We start from the raw sequence: 19,215 nt of genomic DNA on the forward strand, positions 1-19,215 counted from the left end.
CAGGTACTGTGAAATCACACAAAATATTTGTCAATACATTAAAAATCATTTCATATTTATTTTATTTCTAAAAACTCACACATTTGTATCATACAAATACTGTTTGGTTCTATTAGTGATGTAGTTAAAAGTTAACCATTATGAAATTGTTAATTTCCATCTTCTTTACTCCATTTATTGGAGATGTAATTAAGCATCTGGCTTGTATTTTTACTCCTAAGGCAGGTGTCCATGCCTACTCGGCTGCAGCAATGACTCTCCCCTAAGTTGGCTCCCCTTCGGGGGGGGGGGGGGGGGGACGACACTGGCTCCCAGAGGCACTTATCCCTCTGCACAGCTCTGCTGAACTACCCCCACACACACACCCGAGCTGCTGCTGGAAGCCTCTCCCCCTACCTGCAGCCTGCCTATTTGCTTCTCCTTGTACCTGCTTTGCTGAAGCAACGACTCTCCCCTAAGTTTGCTCCTCTTTGGGGGGGACACTGGCTCCCAGAGGCACTCACCCCTCTGCCCAGCTCAGCTGTGCTGCTGCGCCGTGGGAGCTACTGCCGGCGGCCCCGCCCCTTGCCTACTCAGCTGTTCGCTTCTTCCCTATTGGTTGGAGGGCTGGACAAATGGCAGCCCCTGTTTGGCGACTCCTGACCTAGAACCATCTTATGTGGAAGTAAGACTGAACATTTGCAGACCGGTGGCTCTTGTTCCTGTGTCCCCCCTTAAGATTTCCTACTCATTAGTGAAGCCTGCAAGAACAACCACTTGTGAGTAACGCTACCCTGTAACAAAACAAACAGCCTGCAGCGGCGTGAATGAATGCATCCTCCTCCTGCTGCAGCAGCAGCTGCTTCTTGCTTTTTCTGCTTCCTCTTCTGCTCGTGCTGATTTAGAACACAGGGAGATTCTCAGGAATTTCTGGGAACTGTCCCTTGTCTGCAGGTGCTGGTGGGGAATTGTGAATGAGGGAGACATTTAAGCTCTTGTATCAGAGGGGTAGCCGTGTTAGTCTGAATCTGTAAAAAGCAACAGAGGGTCCTGTGGCACCTTTAAGACTAACAGAGGTATTGGAGCATAAGCTTTCGTGGGTGAATGCCCACGCAAGCGTCTGATGAAGTGGGCATTCACCCACGAAAGCTTATGCTCCAATACCTCTGTTAGTCTTAAAGGTGCCACAGGACCCTCTGTTGCTTATTTAAGCTCTTGTAATTGAAAATCGTGTAGCAAAATCCTTCGTCCCCAGGAGGAGTGTGTGAAGACTGAGTTCTGAAATCCGTTCCCTCTCCCAAAGAGCAGGGGAACAAATCTGCATTTCTAATGTGGTAGAAATTCCTGTCCGTTCCAGCTGAGGAATAAGGAGAGAGGGACACAGCTAATCAAGCAAGGAGCCCCGGGAGGGGCGATCCATTTATTTCAATTGCAATTGGGTTTGAGCTCATAAGTCAGAAAGAACAAAGAAAACACTTACACCAAAGCATTATATGCAGTTGACTATGATAATCTATCGCTCTATGATTGGCCAAAATTTGCTGTTATTACCATACATATTAGCAAGTTACATGTTATGACCCCTCTTATGACCCCTTATTGTTCATCTACTTGCCCCCCCCCCCTTGCGTTATTTTGCAAACTAAACAGTTAGTTATTTACAGGACGCAGACACAGAAAGTTCCATTGTCTCCAGGTTTGGAGTTTGGCTACATTTCCTCTTGAAGGAACTTCCTGAGTTAAGACACAGCTGACGCTGCATATCTCCCTTCTACTTTCTCCCATGTGTACATGACAAACTTGTCCCCTGGCAGTTAAGTAGAATAATTTTATTTCACTAAGCTGTATCATTTTATGCTAAAAGAGGTGTATTTTCCCCCTTTATTTAATCTTGGTAGTGGTCAGTACCACAAATCTAATCTGTTGAGAGGGTTCATGATTAGGGGGTATAATGGTTTGATTTGCAAGAGTTGGGGATGGGTAAACTCCTTACCAGTTGCAAAGTTATGAATGAGTTACGCAGGTCACCCTAAAACAGTGCCAATTAAAATTGTCACATGACACTATCTATATTATCTTTGTGTCCTGTATTTAACAGAAACTGGTTTTAGAGCATTTTTTTTTAAAACCCATACTATTTTGTATCCCTCCTCTAGTAAAGCCAGACTCCCTTCGAACTATGGGACTCTCCCTGACAAAGAGGAAAGTATTGTTTGTTTATGTAGGGCAGCATTTAGATTGTTAAATACCTCAGCTTAAAAGTTGAATACCATAGTGCCTTTCAGAGCTATAATCAAGTAAGTGTGTGCCCCATTTTTAGACTGTAACCCCTTTGCAGTAGGGACTGTGCCTCCCTATGTATGTGTACAATGCCTAGCACATTTAGTGTGCTATTGTAAATAACACTGGTAATATGGTATAAAACCCCCTTTCTAAAACCCTGTGGCTTATAAAGATTGAGCCTCTAAACTGGTCAAATGTCCAGGACTAAATAATGCCAGTCATATACCTCAGAGTAAACATTTGGGAAGGTAAAGAATAAAATGGGGTTGGTTTGTTTTTTGGCATCAGGCCTTTTTTTTAATGGTGACTGTTCCGAGGCTTGTAATGTTTGAAGCAGTCCCAGGAGAAGATGAAGGCAGAATCCGGACTATAACAATTGCATGATAAATGTAATTTACCATGTCACATGGTTCAGTTTACCACCTATCTGAGAAAAGATGTATTATATCCAAGTCTATTCCTCCCATTGGCATGTGTCATCTTCTTAATAATAAGTGAGTCCTGATATACTAATTTCATGTGGTGAAATGCCTCATGAGTCCTAGAAGTAAGATGGAAATGGAGGAAAAGCAAAGGAGAAATGACCATAAAGACAAAGAAATCTTTGTTCTCACCAGAGTTGGGGGTGTGTGTGTAAATTTTTTAATGTGAAACGTTTAGGTGAGTGAAAAATGTACTTGTTTGGATGCTGGCTTCTCAAGATGCCTTATTTCTCATTCTTTACAGAGAGGCAAACCAATTAATGTTCCTTTCTATACAGTCAAAGATAAAAATTAAACTGTTCATTATCAGCTTTTAGCATCTTGTTTCACAGAGTACAAAGTTTGCACTTACCTTGCAAGTGGTCAAAGGTTTAAAATCCAGGCAAAAGCATCAGTTAAGTTTTAAACTAAGTTCAGATCTTGCTTAACACGTCAGGTGAGTAGCTTTAACTCACTTATGCAAACATGTTGATTAAAGTGAAGGATAACGGGGGGGGGGAAGGATAGCTCAGTGATTTGAGCATTGGCCGGGTTGTGAGTTCAATCCTTGAGGGGGCCACTTAGGGATCTGGGGCAAAATCAGTACTCAGCCCTGCTAGTGAAAGCAGGGGGCTGGACTCAATGATCTCCTGAGGTCCCTTCCAACCCTGATATTCCATGATAAGGATTATTCACCTGACATGAAGGAAGGGTTAGCAGGAACAAGCCTCAAATTTTAATTTCCTCATAATTTGTTATAGAAGAATTATTTCTCCCCATGTAAGTGAAACTTCTTAAAACAGGTTGAGGGAGACAAGTGCAATAGCTTGTAGATGTAGATATATAGTGTGCAAACTTTTTTAAAAGCTTGTCAAAGTTAGGATTCATTTAAAAAAATAACAACCCCCACTGAAGTTAATGATGGTCACCTGCATATATCTTAAGACCAAATTCTGCCATCAGCCTATAAAAAGAGCAACTTGAAACCAAAACCATTTCAGGTGCAGAATTCTCATGACCTCATTTTTTTTCCTTTTTCACCTAACCATATGATTCAATCAGTTTGTAGCTGCTGTTTCTGGGCTCTAGTTACTTACTAAATATACAGTCATAATGCAGAAAGAGAATTTACAGACAAAAGTATTTAAGTATGATGATGTTTCTCCTGAGAGGTGTTTTTCTCTTTTGCCTTTCTTCAGTATAATTCTACTTCTCATTTGTCAAGCTCTTATTTATTTTCTCAGAGTATAAAATCTGTGCCTATCACAGTATCTCAGGCTATATGAATAATATAATTGAAAATACATATGAAATAACTATTCAAGCCAAATTCTCTTTCCCCATGAGATATGAAGGGTCGGTCCTGCATCTACTAAAGTCATATGCAGAACTTCCATTGACTATATTGGCAGTAAGAATGGACCTTTAAAAACCCTCCTTCCTCAACCCATCCCTCAGGAAAAAGCTGAGTAAATAGATGGTCTTTGCAATATGCCATGAAGGTCAACATACTTATGCCCTGTCAGCACTTGAGGTGAATTACAGAATCAGGAAGCCTGTATTGAGAATGTTCAGTCTCCTGAAAAATAAACCTAGTGAATATCACACTGAGCACCGTAGTGGATTTCATCTGTGGGGCTGGTACATGAGGAAGGGAGCAATCGCTAAAGCTTCTTGCCTTGCGTGTGTTTTAGGAAAATAAGTTCTGAATAACCTGTTTCTACTCTGTAATTGGCAAGGATTTGGCAGCATGAAGCCTGTTGTTGTTGTTCATGGTGGAGCTGGCCGCATCTTTAAAGATCGGGAAGAAGGAGCTCGTTCAGGTGTTACCAGAGCAGCACTGAAAGGTTACAGTATCCTTAAACAAGGAGGCAATGCATTAGATGCAGTTGAAGAAGCAGTAACATCAATGGAAGATGATCCACATTTTAATGCAGGTAATTTTTCAAGCATATAACCACAGAATGAAATCTGTCTATGTAGACCACATTATTATCCTTGTGTATTTTGCTTTGTTGATTTGGGGGGAGGGGGAATTTTTCAATGTGATGCATTTAGTTGAGCACAGACTGCACTAGTTTGGATGCTGGCCTCATTTCTCATTGTAAGTAAAGAGCATGTAGATTCACAAAAGGAGAAGAGTTTCTATTTTTGGTCTCAGGTTTTTTTTAAACCTGCAGCTTTGTTCTTGCGCTGCAGTGTTGTTCTTCTGCAGAAGTTCCTTCATTTTTGTACTATGAGTTTAATAAGAGACCCACACCCTCAAGAGTGAATTATGCCTTCATTATAACCCTGGCATTTCCATTTAAATCACCTGAATGCAACTATAGGCAAAACTTGGACCTCAATCTTTTTGTCAGTGCTTGGCCTATATCTACTGCCTGAGTGGGATTGTTCTTTTCAGAATACCAGTGCTGTTAAGACAGTAGATAATTTGTGAATGCTTACGAGTACACTCGTTGCTAAGAACACCAGTTATGAACCCCTATCTTCAATGATGCGGTCTAATATTTTCTCCTTCCCACCAACCTCATTTTATCATCTTGCTTAAAGTGAGTAGAAAATAGTGCTCCTTTTGTGCTCCCACTCAATATGTCAGGAATGGAGCTGAAGACAAAGGCCTGCATTTGTTTAGTGCTTTATGTAGAAGCGCTTGTTTTCAGCATGGCCACCTAGTTCAGAGAGTATCATATGGCCATCCCCGCCCTGAAAAGCCATTTCACTTTGTGTTAGAATTATATTGTTCTGTGACTGACTTGGGTAGAAAACACTGCTGGTGACAAGCCTTTCTGAGTTCGCAAAATGGAAACAGAAACATGGGGCAAACATGGTACGCACGGTGGGATTGTTTTATAACCAGCCCTAGATTTGTTTTCTACTTAAGCTCACACTTTTCTTTGTCTGTCCATGAGAGCCGTCTTCATTCTCTTTCCCCCAACCTTTGGAGATTTGATTTGCTCATTTAATGGATCAGTATGTGAACTTTGTTTTCAGCATTTTATTTATTTTAATGCTTCAGTACTGTAAAGCTTTACTTCGTATGTGTCGGACACACACTCCTCTAGCCAGACGTTGCCTTTTTGCCATACAAGACATCAGCTAGGTCTGCACAGGCAAATCCCTGATCCCTTGAGGAGTCCTGCCAACTTTATTGCAGGTCCACTTGATCTTAGGTCTTCATCTGCCTGTAGGGAGCCAGTCACAAGGTCTGGGCCTACATTTAAACTTAACACTATGTGTGATGATGAAAAACAGAGGACGGGGGAAAGGGAAGAATTACAACCAAAAGATCATGTGGTCTCTTGATTTGTTATGCACAAGTATAGATGGTTCTACAAATACACATGTGAACATGTATTTTTAATCTTTATTCCGACAGAGCATCTATTTGAAGCCAATGGAGCTTCTTGGATGAGTAAAGTTTACTTGTGTGTGTGGTGGTTTTCGTAGTATATCTGGGTGCCATTGAGATTTATTTATTTATTTAAAAGGCTGAAAACCTGGCTGACTACAATGGCCACTGAAATAATATAATTTGTAATACCCAAAAGCTGACCCAAGGCTCTCCATAGCCCTCTATACAGTATCTTGTGACTCCTGGGATTACTATTCTTGAGTCCTACTGGGATGGAGGGGGAGTGAGTAGAAAAAATAAGTTGGCTAGGGAAAGGTAGGTATACCATTCTTTTGCCACCACCACATATGTACCTAGCTTTTCCATCTGGGGATATTTTCATTCCCCTTCACTTTATCATTATTCCTTGTCCAAGTTGTCGATCTTGTAGACATCAAGCTCAGACGCATAGTAACCGATATTTTAAAGTTACATATTTCTCTCTAGGGCAAGAAAAGTGATCATCTGCAAAACACTGCCCTAAATGGGAAGTCTTGCCCTGTTTTCTAGAATACAAGACTTGAGGTTCTTAGTCATGTCCTTTCTGACAGAGCACTGTAAGAATTTACTACCCCAATATCAACCAACTAATCCATTAAAATGGAGTGGCTGTACCACATGACAAAGAATCTGTTGGTGAAATTTTCCTTCTCTTTCACTGGTGTTACTTCATTAGCTTCACTGCATTGAACCCTTTGGCTTCAGTGGACCAGTGTAACTGAGAGGGGAATTTAACCCCATGTGTTTAAACTGTTATTTCTGCTGATTTAATGACTGCGAGCAACTGCTCAGAATTTATCAAACTATTGCAAATGGGTGATAAAACTTCAGATTATCCTCTACCAAAGAGATCGTCAACAATTTTAACATTTAACTAGCATGTAAAGCAAAGTACATGTATATGGCTTCCCTTTTCCTGGACTGAGTCTTGTGGCCACCTTTTGTTATAAATGAGCAAATCAGGATATTTTAAGCCTGAAATAGATTGTTTTGCTTAAATAATGTTTACTCAAATTTATTCTTTGCTCAGATAACTGTATTTCATGCTCTGTTTATAATGTACTTCACACATTAAATGACAACTGACTTTTAACAAAAAATTGCTAAGGTTGTGGGCCTGAGCTTTCAGCTGAAACAGTTTTGCAGCCCACTTATTAAAGTTTGGCTTCCCTAATGCACATGGTAAGTAGTTGTAATCACTTGCATATACAGCTATGTGTGTTAAAGCTCATTGAGAACAGCTGTATTTAATGAGCAGGAGAAAATGAGTTGAAAGCTATGTGAAGAGAGGTCTGATTGGAGTGGCTGTTTAAAACCCACCATGTGGTGTTTATCTCCATAAAGGAGAAAGCCGTTTTATTGTGTAATGTTTGCTGGAAAACACCAGCATTGCTAAGAGACAAGCAGGGTGGTGAGGAGGAAATAGGGATAAGGACCAAGTGATGCAGGTCTCTTCTCAGATAACAGGGTTCAGTTGGGCTGTGTATTGTGAATGATGTGAGTCTCCCAGCCCTTGCAGGCGTTCAGGAGGCACAATGTCTTCCAGATCTAAGTGCATGCACAGAGCATGCAGCATATAGTCCCTTTAGAAGCTGGTTAGCTCTACTGGCTGAGGTGAGAGGGGGGCTATGGTCACATCTCCTTCCCACCCCCTCTGTGGGGGCTAACAGTGCTAGTTTACACTCCGTATGGAATGGAATTCTAAACTTTATTATACTGTTCAGCCACAAGGTGGTGCTCTGTGTAACATAACGAATTCACACCAGCTATTCCTGGTAGTTATTAAAGTGTCTTACATCTCTGGTGTATCTCTCTGGAATAGCTCTGCAGCCACTCCATATCTGATACAGAAGCCTGACCTGCTAGTAGCAACCCCGAACCTACCATGTACAAGGACTACAGCTCCTATGTAAGGAGTATAAGGCTCTTTATGCTCTCTTCTCCCTTGCAGGCCCAGCTACACTGTGGTCCATAGATAGTAGGAAGAGTGGAGAAACAGGCTCTAGTGAGAGCAGACAAAGGCACACACAGACTCCCTCGCATCTGCTAGATAAGTGCAATACCCTACAACCCCTACTACAGTTTGGAAGAGGTCAGACCCACTGGGTTTTCCTTGGCTCTTGCTTCCTGCCCTTGATTCAAAGCTGGGCTAAATAACCCATATTTTTGTGAAGTGCTGCTGCAAATGTAGTGGCTTCTGATTAGTTATGCCCATCTCAATGCACAGCAGCTGTCATGTTTGAACACCCTGGGTTTGAAACACCTGCATGAACTGGTCTTCCTAGGCATGTGAGGTAGAAACAGATATGTGACCCAGCTGGGAGATGGCAGCCAGTGGTAGTCACAGACTGCTAACTTACTGACCTGAATAGTGCAGGAGCAGCTGTAGGGTTGCCAACTCTGACTGAAGCTATTCCAGGAGATTTCCCCCCCCCCCAACATGACATAATGTTTTCTTAAAATATCCTATTAAAGTCTCCCAGATTGCTTTCAATAGTCACCAGGAGATCAGTGCTGATTCCAGAAGACTCCAGGCCAAGCAGGAGAGTTAGCAACCCTAAATTGTGGATGAATTCAAACTATGGGGGAAAGGAGAGCTGTGCTTTTAGTAGAAAGTGGGGAGTTGACCTCACCGATACTTCATCCCCTGTACATCAGCACATACATAATTTTACTCAGGTGAATAATCTCACAGAAGTCAGTGTCACCAGCTCTGTAATATTTTGGCCTAAGAGTCTGTCAGATTGTTAAACCAATATTAAAGAAAGATGGTGTAGGGGAGCGGACACACCCCTGCGGCACCTCCTGCTGGTCATCCATGGGAATTAGCTCTGCCCGCCTTGGAGCTGCCTCTGCAGGCCAGTGCTCCACCTACTTCTTGGCCCACCATGTCCCTCCCAGACCCAGTGCCCCTTGATCTGGGGGCTGCCCCCTGGCAGTAACCACTTTCTCTTTGGGTCTCCCCTTCCCAGGGAACCCCCCACCCACCTCACTGTAAGGCTACTGCCAGTCACCATCTAGCCCCACTCCCTGGGGCAGACTGCAGTATAAGCCACTTATCATAAGCAAGCTTGGGTCTGGACCTGCTGCCCCTCTCTGGGGCCTGGGACAAGACCCTGCGGCCTGGGGAGTTGCCAGCCTGGAGCTCCCCAGCCCTGCCTCACTCTAGGCACCCCGAGCTTCCCAGCAGCCAGGCCCTTCTTTCTCTGAAGGCAGAGAGAGACTGCTGAGCTTCTGGCTCCCAGCCTTTTATATAGGGCCAGCTGAGGCCTGATTGGGGCATGGCCCAGCTGCAGCTGCTTCCCCAATCAGCCTAGTAGCTGCTTCCCCCTGCAACAGCCTTCTACCAGGGCTGTTTTAAGCCCTTCAGGGCAGGAGCGGGTGTCCACCCCGCTACAGATGGAAACTGGTGTTTACTAACAGGAAAATACCTTTTCACAGTTTAAGCACAGCTAAAGCACCAATCCTGTTAACAACATACTGAAAGTGTTTCTAGTAGGAACTTGCCTTCAAATGGAGTTGTACTTTTCTCCCCACTGTTTGCAAGACTTATACATTTGTGTTGATTTCAGTGATGATTGATTACTAACCAGCACCCATGATAAAATATTCCAGTTACTAGAGAGCTTTTTGCAGTACCACCCTGCATATCACACAGTACATCTCATTGTTAAAGGAAGGTTTCACTACAGAATTGACATAAATATTTGCAAAAGTTATTCCAATAACTGCTTAGATTTTCACAGCATTTTATCTTGGTGTTTTACTTAACTCCTTCATTTATTTTTGCTAACAATAAATATTTCACCATATTTCAGACTTTTGGTGAATGGAAAATATATTTTTTCACTCTTGCTAGAATTTTGCATTTGTGCCATTGCATCAAATCCAACAGTGGTTGAAATCTTGTTGTTTGGCCTGGCAAGATACTGTGGGCTGTCATCTCTGATTGATCTCAGCACCTCAAAGGATTAGACTATGGGTACGTTTACACTACCCGCCGGACCGGCGGGTAGTGATCAATCTATCGGGGATCGATTTTATCGCGTCTACGATCCCCGATCGCTCTGCCGTCAACTCTGGAACTCCACTGTGGCGAGAGGCGGAAGCGGAGTCGATGGGGGAGCGGCAGTGGTCGACTCGCCGCTGTCTTCACGGCCAGGTAAATCGCCTAAGATACGCCGACTTCAGCTATGCTATTCGCGTAGCTGAAGTTGCTTATCTTAGGTCGACCCGCCCCCCTCCCCTAATGTAGACCTAGCCTCAGGTATTCAGATAGGTTGTATTGCATCTATTGTTGGAGGAATGTGGAGGTAAAATAGTTTTATGTGTGTAAAAAGTGATATTGGGGTAGAAACAGTCTCATTTATAGTTGTTTATAACTCTGCCCTTCACACCTAATGTGACTTAGGTACCATTAAAATTCAAGTATTGGGGGTAGCCGTGATAGTCTGTATCTACAAAAACAACAAGGAGTCTGGTGGCACCTTAAAGACTAACAGATTTATTTGGGCATAAGCTTTCATGAGTAAAAACCTCACTTCTTCGGATGAGGTTTTTACCCACGAAAGCTTATGCCCAAATAAATCTGTTAGTCTTTAAGGTGCCACCAGACTCCTTGTTTTCATTAAAATTCAATTATATTAAGTTCCATATACTGTCCTATTAATTATTTCTGTTTGAACAGGAACGTTTCTCTTTTCAAAACCTGTTTGGCATTTAGGAGGCTTAAAACAAGCCGATACACAAACTGGAAAAAAGGTTTGCCTATTAAAAGCTAATAAAACTGAATCACCCCATGTTTAGCTCTTAATGTCTTTTTTTTTTTTTTCCCCCTTTTGGTCTTTAGGCTGTGGATCTGTTTTAAATGAGAAGGGTGAAGTAGAAATGGATGCCATTATCATGGATGGAAAAAATCTAGCCTCAGGAGCAGTATCTGCAGTTAAATGTATAGCTAACCCAATAAAGCTTGCTCGTCTTGTCATGGAAAAGGTATGCTGAATGTGCACTTGAATAAGAAACATTTTTTATTTTAGGATTTCATTGCATGTATTGATACACCTCACTGACTATGATGTTTGTGTAGTATTTTAAATCAGGGAAGGAGGAAGAAATCAGTGGTACTGGTAGAGACCATGGGCATGAATATAAAGAGGCAAGACTATTTTTATTTTCAGATTAGTTGAAGTGCTAATTTTATTCAACTCTTAAAAGGGTGTTGCATATACTTGCAAACTTGAGGAGAAATTGATATACGTAATTTACTTTGCCAGTTGTTTTCACTTTTTTCTGAGCTAAATACTGTAGATATTTGTTTTAATAAGAGCAGTGTCTCTCACAGCCCTCCTGCCTGAGCCTGCAGGACAATGTACTGGAGACTGTCCCCTACAGACAATCATGCAAAGTCAGGCGATAGAAGTAAGGCTACATCTACACTATGGGAGGGGATCGATTTCAGATACACAAATTCAGCTACGGGAATAGCGTAGCTGAATTCGACATATCTGATCCGATTTACCCCGCTGTGAGGACAGCGGCAAATCGACCACCGCGACTCCCCCGTCGATGGCGCTTACTCCTACCTGGGCTGGTGGAGTACACGCGTCGATTCGGGGATCGATTATCGCGTCCCGACAAGACGCGATAAATCGATCCCCGAGAGATCGATTTCTACCCGTCGATCCGGGCGGGTAGTGAAGACGAGCCCTAAATGACACAATAGTGACTCTATTAGATAGTTTAACAGATTACACTAGATGACCTTTCCACTTCTACTTTAAGATTTTGTGAAATAATCAGATGATTGATCTGGAAAGACTAGTGATGTCAGACTAGCACTGCAACTTTGCACTAGGAGCAGATAGCAGTAAAAGCTGCAACCTGTGGTAACTGAACTTGTTTGAACACAAATAATTTATCAGTATATGTGGCAAATGAAATCATGAGCATCTGGACTTGACTACATGTTAACTGTTACATGTCATTTTTCTCCAGTAGCAAGTGCGTCTTAATGGGTATCTACATGAGGAAATTACTTGCCTGTTTTTCAGCAATGGCGTAGCACAGTGTTGCAACCAATGGGGAAGCTCTAGAGTACACAGGGTGTCACTGGTTTTTAACCACAATGAGGATTATATGACACGGTGATTAAAAGTGCTAGCAACCCTGTCTAAACTAGAATTTACACTATTGATAGTAGCAGTGCAGCTCCACTATAGCTGAACAAGGGTAAGAAATATTTTCATGTAGACCAGGCCTAAGTGGGTTTATTTTTCATGTTTCTTCTACTTCAGTCTCCTGGCTACTTTAAAGGTGACTTACAAAGGAGGAGTACAAACATTTCCTCTCCTTTCATGATCTATAAAACCTTTAAAATCCCACATATTCAGGCTATTTGTTTCTCTTCTTATAACCTCGTATGATCAAAAATATTAAGACTTGTTCTGAAAGGCTTCTTGAAGGACTAAAGAACTGGAGTTGAGCAATCTTAGCCCTTAATAGAAGAATAGGGAGTTTGAATCTCTAATGAAGAGAGCTTTCCACCAAAATGTTTGTCATCAAAACACTGGGTTAAACAAATGTTTTAAAAAAAATCTAGATTGGTTTTCTTTAAGGATTCTACAAAAAATCCCTTTTTCACTCAGTTACTAAGGTTTCATTCACCTGTGATGTTTCTCTCATTAATTCGACAGATGTTCATAGAGTCATCCAGGCAAAACCAGGGTAGACAAGGCCTAACATTTCTAATGTAAAAATAAGCCTCAGAGGAATATTTCCAGATCTTTCTCAAAATTCTAAGACACAGATTGTATTTTTTTTTAAACTGGCCACCTTTAATAACCTTTGGCAATTCATGTTTCAAAGGATAAACGTTCTGATTTGGCTATTATCTTTCAATGGTAAAACCACCTTTTGACTTGAGTGGTAGCAGAATTAGGCTAACAGTAAGCACTCTTGAAAAAGTCATCTCAGGTGACAGAACTAGGACTCTGGAGACCCACGTTCTGGTTCCAGCTCTGCCACTGACCTACCAGGTGACCTTGGACAGATCACTTCCCTACTATGTGCCTCAGTTTCCCCATCTGTAAAATGGGGATAATAATTCTGACTCCCTCCCTTTGTAAAGTGTTTTGAGAGCTACTGATGAAAAGTGCTTTTCAAGAGCTGTATGGTATTATTATTTACTTGCTTCTCTCTTTCCCTACAATCATGGTGAAGTCTTTGTACAATAGCGGGTAAAATTTTTTGGTAGTCAAAAATATTGAGGCTAGATTTTTAAGTCAAGTAATAGAATGCAACTATACAGGAACAGATTGCTTGTATTAATCTGACAGAACCAAACAATGAGATTTTATTTTCTGGTAAAATTTACTCCTTTCCTCAAAGGTCTAGTAACCAGGCTTCACACAGAAGTCCAAGTGGGTTGTGGGGATGTAATTGATATATCCTCAGCCAGCAGGGGAATTCACCTTTTCCCATCCACTGGCTAGAATTCTAGTCTATTAACCAGCTGTTGCCCTTCTGCTCGCTGTAGACCGAAATTTTCGGCCAGCAGCATATGTGCAGACCTCATCTCTGCGGTGCACAGAAGGTGGAGAGGCCTCCAGCTTGGCTGCTCCAACCATAGTTCCCCTCCTGCACAACCTTACAGAATGGCTGAGCTAGGCCTTGTAGCAGTCCTCTGCACCCAAGTGTGACTTTGTCTTTGTACAGCCCTAGCTATTCTTAACATCATGCACATCATTTTAAAGAGTACCCTATTTATGGAAGGTAAGAAAAAAAAGTTCTAATATTTGCAGATTACAAAGCTTTTTGTATGCACTAGGAACAACTTTTGAACTCCATAACACATGGAAGACGAAGGCTGGGATTTTTAAAGGATCCTAAGAGTATTAGGTGCCCAGATCCCCTTGGATTTCAATGGAAATCAGGTGCCTAACTCCCTTAGATTCCTTTGAAAAACAGCCATAATGATGATGATAAAAGCTGTTTTGTAATTATCAGTATTTCAGTTCTGCCTGTGGAACAATATGGGCTCCATCTGGTGGCCAAAACAACTCCTTTAAATCCTGCAACACCCATTGGTATCCTAGTATTCTGTAACTCAAGCTCTCAGTTGGGCCAAACTTAGCCAAATGAAAATGAGAGTACCAGAATAACTTTAACTGATGACTTACCATAAGACAGAATTGAGAAGTGTCTAACCTACTAAGCCTTTCACCTCTAATGTACTGAGGCAACAGTTCCTGTTAAATTATTATTTGCAATGAACAGAAATAGAAAACTGATGTATAGGGTATATGTGTGTGAAAATAGCCATCCAAAAATGAAAGAATTATTAGGCATTTTCAGGAGAAAAGAACTCAAAGGCAAAGATTGTATGATGATTGGAACACTGGTTTACTTGATTTTTCTGTGCAACGAATGAGTTGTGTGAATAAATTTCAACTACAGTACAACCCACCTCCCTAAATTAGACCCCAAAGATTTTAATACAGACCCCAAAGATACTACCTCCTTAATGCAGGAGGTAGTATCTTTGCTGTGTTCTGTATTGTGCCAGGGTCTTGAATAAACACATGGCAATCTTAGTCTGAATTCAAGGCTGGCTGCCAAAGTCTTTTAAACTGGCACCCATGACCATTTGTTGTTTGCCACCCTAACCCTGAGACCTTTCTTATTCGCTTTGGAAACTCTTGTTTGTCTATATATTATTTATATTCCACTAACTGCCAATATCTGCAATATTGTTAATTTAATAAACATATTCAAGAGGCCATGGAAAAAATAGGTGGCGGGAGAAGTGAGTATCGTATCTACCTCTCTAGAGGGCGGGGAAGTCCATTTTTCAATATTCCAGCTGTTTTTTCTGCTCTAGGCTATGCAATAAGATTGTTAAATAAACAAACCTTTTAGAAAAGTGCTATAGAATAAACACTGAGGACCCATCCCATATTCTTTCCTAGTAAGAGCTAGCTTAAAGGAATGGGCCTCTGTGACACTCCTCTGTTGACAAAGATTCCCTGTTCAGAACCTATTCTAAGGTGTGAAGGCATCACCAGAGCAGTGCATGCTGGGAACACCTGAGAGCTGCTTTGCTAAACAAACTTTTAAAAATTAAATAACCTAATAGGGCATATAAAATGAAAAGTTATTTGTTTAGACATGTAATGGCTTCGAGAATTTATGTTCACTTTTAAAATAAATACAATGAAGAGGTTTCCATTGCCCATCTGAGTTTTGTTGGGGGGGAGTCAGAAGAGAGCAGGTGTTGGAGGTAGACTTCTTAAAATTTGCTTTGAAATGTATGTATTTAAGTGTCTCTCTTCCCACTTTAATTCTCGGAGGTTTTGAATCACAGGTTGCTAGTGGGTTAGTTACAAAGGCATAGGGGGGCAGTATTGCACAAAGGAAGTTTTGTTCAGCAAAGTACAAGATCATTTCAGCTTTGTCTGAATACACTGTCTTTATTCTTCTCCCTGACAAATATTAATAGGCTCACAGTACAGGTATGTCTTCTATTGTTTGGTAACATCACTCCGTATAAAAGACTGTTGTCCATTGTTACGAAGACACAGACGCCTGTCTCATGCCTCCACTTCTACAGTGAAAATTGTTCCATGTCTGTGTTCTCATGAATAAGGACTCAGTCTGACAATAAAAAAAAACCGTAAAAAGTGTTTGACTGTGAGGGTGTGTTTATCTGGCAATTAAACACCTGTGGCTGGCCTCAGTCAACTGACTCAGGCTCGCAAGGTTCAGTATGTGGGGCTTCAAAATGGCTGTGTCAACATTCAGGATCAGGCTGGGCTCTGTAACTCTCCCTTCTCACGGAGCCTGGGCTCCAGCCTGAGTGTGAATGCCTACACAGCCATTTTACAGCCCTGAGTCCTGTGAGCCTGAGTCAGCTAACACGGGCCAGCGGCAGTCATGCTGCAGGTCTTTTATTCCAGTGCAGATGTATCTTAAGATCATGATCTTGCAAATGCCTATGCACGCAAGCAATGCATTCAGTGGGGCTAATCACGGGAGTAAAGGTACTCATGTGTAAATGTTTGCAACATTTAACACTAAGATCGTAACACACCCTGTGATAGACCCCGGCAATTTAAAGTCAGGTTGCCTATGTGTTCTTAGGTCTCTAGTTTGCTGCGTAGTAACAGTGAAACATTGTGTCCTGGCATCTGTGTCAGGGTGGAGGTTTTTTTTGTTTTTGTTTTTGTTTTTTTTATGTCATGTCACAACTTTAAAAGTCAGTGGGAGTTGATGGCACTCAGCATTCTTGTAGGATCAGACTCTTAGAGTCAAATTCTCCCTTCTGCAACACTGCCCGGACCCAGCCAAGCTGCTCAGGATGGGCACTAGTTAAAGGATTTGGATCTTAATGTTTTTAAATGCTTTTCTTGTTTTAAAATTTTCTTTCCTCATTCTGTCAAAGTTATAAAGCTCCTAGTAAAGCAGAATGACAGAAGTGCTACTTTGAGTAAATTCATTTTGGGGAATAGAAGGGGCTCAGAAGTTTGAGGACATTCATTCAGGCCTTGATTCAGCAGAGCTCATAAGCATGTACTTAATGTTAAGAAAATGTACTTAAGTCCCATTAACTTCAGTATGACCTAAATTTGTGCTTAAGTGCTTTGCTGAATCAGGGCCTTACTACAGTAAGAAGTGGACCTTCACCAAACTAACTGACTTCATGTGACAACTGATTCAGGTACTGTACGGGAATGGTATTTGCATACATAAGGACAGGAGCTGGACCTAAATAGGTCAGTAAATATTTTGGTGGTGGGTTAACATCAATTTAGTCATTTTAGACGTTAAGAAAAATGTATGTTAGTGTGTGATACGTTTAGGATTATTATTTTACTATTTACAAGGAATAACAACGTTTGAACAAAGGATAATTTTTTCTGCAGGTCACCACTGAGCATATTTCTCTTAAAATAAAAATAGTTCTTTAGGTCATTCAGTGACCTGGTCAAACCAATCATGTAGATAAGCAAAATACCAATGATTGATTGGAAGAGATTGCAAAACCAGTTCTATAAAGGATTGCAATAGCAGTATCCTATCTAGTTTCAGAAAAAAAATAGTATGAGTGAATTCTATTTTTCTCATCTAATGAGTATTGAATATTTGAAGGCAATTATATTCTGTTAATCCTAATTATTTTCTTTTGGGGTTTTTTGCATTATTGAATCCAAAATCCTCCTGTTCCATCAAAAAAGTAAAATAGGAATCCAAGCATACTCCTACTTAAGTCAATGGGAGCAGGATTGGGGCCACAATTGTGCCTTTTATTGGTTTCCAAGAAGTTTAAAACAAAAACATGTCTTTGAATACATTTTTAAAAACAATCAAGTGTTTATATAAGACTATACAGATCAGTACTGAACTCCAATTAGTGTCAAGAGTTTTTTTTTTTTTTTTTTTTTTTTTTTCTGTCCCTATCAGACAGAGCACATGTTGCTGACTGACCATGGGGCAAATCTTTTTGCCAAGGCCATGGGTGTTCCTGAGATTCCAGGGGAGAAACTTATAACGGAAAGATCCCGGGAGAGATGGAGCAAGAACCTTGAGCCAGATTCTAACCCTCATGAGTTTAAAAAGTAGGTACTGCACAAAATATGTTACACTCTAATGTCTCTGTGGTATCAGTAAGTGCTTTCTCTAACTAGCAACCATGCAGACTCGCTGTGGGATCTGAAAGTAGTTCTGTAGGCTTAATTCTGCCATGACATACACATGTGCTTCCACGTGGTTTTTAAATTATGCCCTCCATGATATGTGGGCAACCTTCAGTAGGCAAGTGTAACTGATGAAATTTGGGAAACAATCCTATTGATGCTGAAGAAGGAAGAGAATCCAGCTCATGATCACTTAGCAGCATGGGCCCTCCACCATTGGCAGGTGGGGAAAAAATATTTCAACTGAAGTTAGCAGATAGTCCTGAACAAAAACACTGAGCAGATCTGGTGAGCAAGGAAGTGCCATCTATATAGAGTCACTCTCCAAAGGAGAGCTGCGGTTTAAATGAGGCACTGTCTCCACTGCTAAACCAACAGCCAGCCCCTGGCAGAACATAAATATCTATCCATAAGTCTGCATAACCAAGATAGACTGGATTTGTTTTAAACTGGATCAAACAATTAATTTATAATCTACAAAATTTTGGTTAATAGTTTCTTTCTTCAGGGGTTGGCAGTGGTATTTGGTCACTGAGAAAACAAGCAGACCAGAAAGTATGGTCGTTAAAAATGCATTGCTAAAATAGCCTAAAAACCAGTTCTGGGGGGATGAGGGAGAAAAACAAAGCCATTAGCAGAGGGAGAGGGTAGGAGACAGCAGCAGAATGAAAGACATTTGAAAGAAAAACTTTTTATAATAAAATGGGGGGAGGGAAAAATAGTAGGGAGAATAACCAACTATCAAAATGACTGACCTTTTCAGTGGGGAGTGGGGTTTAATAATACTAACTGTTTGAGCTTCAATCTTGTGACAGTGGAAGGTGGCAAAAACTCATTAATAGAAAGACAATGTATTATGTATTGTTACTTAGCTATTTTATTAAGTAGTATAGTAGTATGACACAAAGTACATCTGAGGTCAGCCAAGCTCATGCTGTAGACAGGATGAGGATATATTCTAAACGAATTACAACCCTGCAACAGCATGGACTTTCAGCTACTAGTTAAGGGGTAACAGACCACGAATTCCAGTGAGGCTTGAACCTGGTGATCTTCTAAATCGAAAGACTTCTCAACCATTCTTGTAGCTGTTTTACTCACTTCGCACTGACTCAGACTTCAGAGTGGTGTATGTGGTCACTGTGTATGCTGGTTGTGTTGCTTCAGGTCTCGGGGGTTGTGGTGGGAGATGCGTTGATTTGTGGGGTGGCAAATGAGGGATGTGCACTGCACTAAGGGGCTGTGTGTGTATTTAGGATTATGTGTGCTGGTTGTGTTGGGTGGGTGGTTTGGAAAGACTGTGGCAGCTGGGCCAAGAAATCCGCCATCTCTGCCATCTCCCTCATACAACCAATGCAACTGTTGCATGTAAATTAGCTGTAGTGTAAGGGTAGTTAAATGGTTGAGT

The 19,215-nt window shown here is 41.3% G+C and overlaps 1 protein-coding gene across 1 annotated transcript in view; it reads left to right on the forward strand.

The window, feature by feature from the left end:
- Positions 1-670: 670 nt before the first annotated feature.
- The window catches only part of ASRGL1 (asparaginase and isoaspartyl peptidase 1), a 28,959-nt gene continuing 10,414 nt past the window's right edge, over positions 671-19,215 (forward strand). Inside the window, exons 1-4 of the mRNA XM_024193830.2 lie at positions 671-758; positions 4,463-4,660; positions 10,967-11,109; positions 17,575-17,729. Of these exons, the coding sequence (XP_024049598.1) occupies positions 4,474-4,660; positions 10,967-11,109; positions 17,575-17,729 (485 nt within the window). The 5' untranslated portion in view covers positions 671-758; positions 4,463-4,473. The remainder of the gene's footprint in view (positions 759-4,462; positions 4,661-10,966; positions 11,110-17,574; positions 17,730-19,215) is intronic.

The sequence above is a fragment of the Terrapene carolina genome, unplaced genomic scaffold, assembly GCF_002925995.2.
Source record: "Terrapene carolina triunguis isolate 2854851 unplaced genomic scaffold, T_m_triunguis-2.0 Scaffold42, whole genome shotgun sequence".
Classification (NCBI taxonomy): domain Eukaryota; kingdom Metazoa; phylum Chordata; order Testudines; family Emydidae; genus Terrapene; species Terrapene triunguis.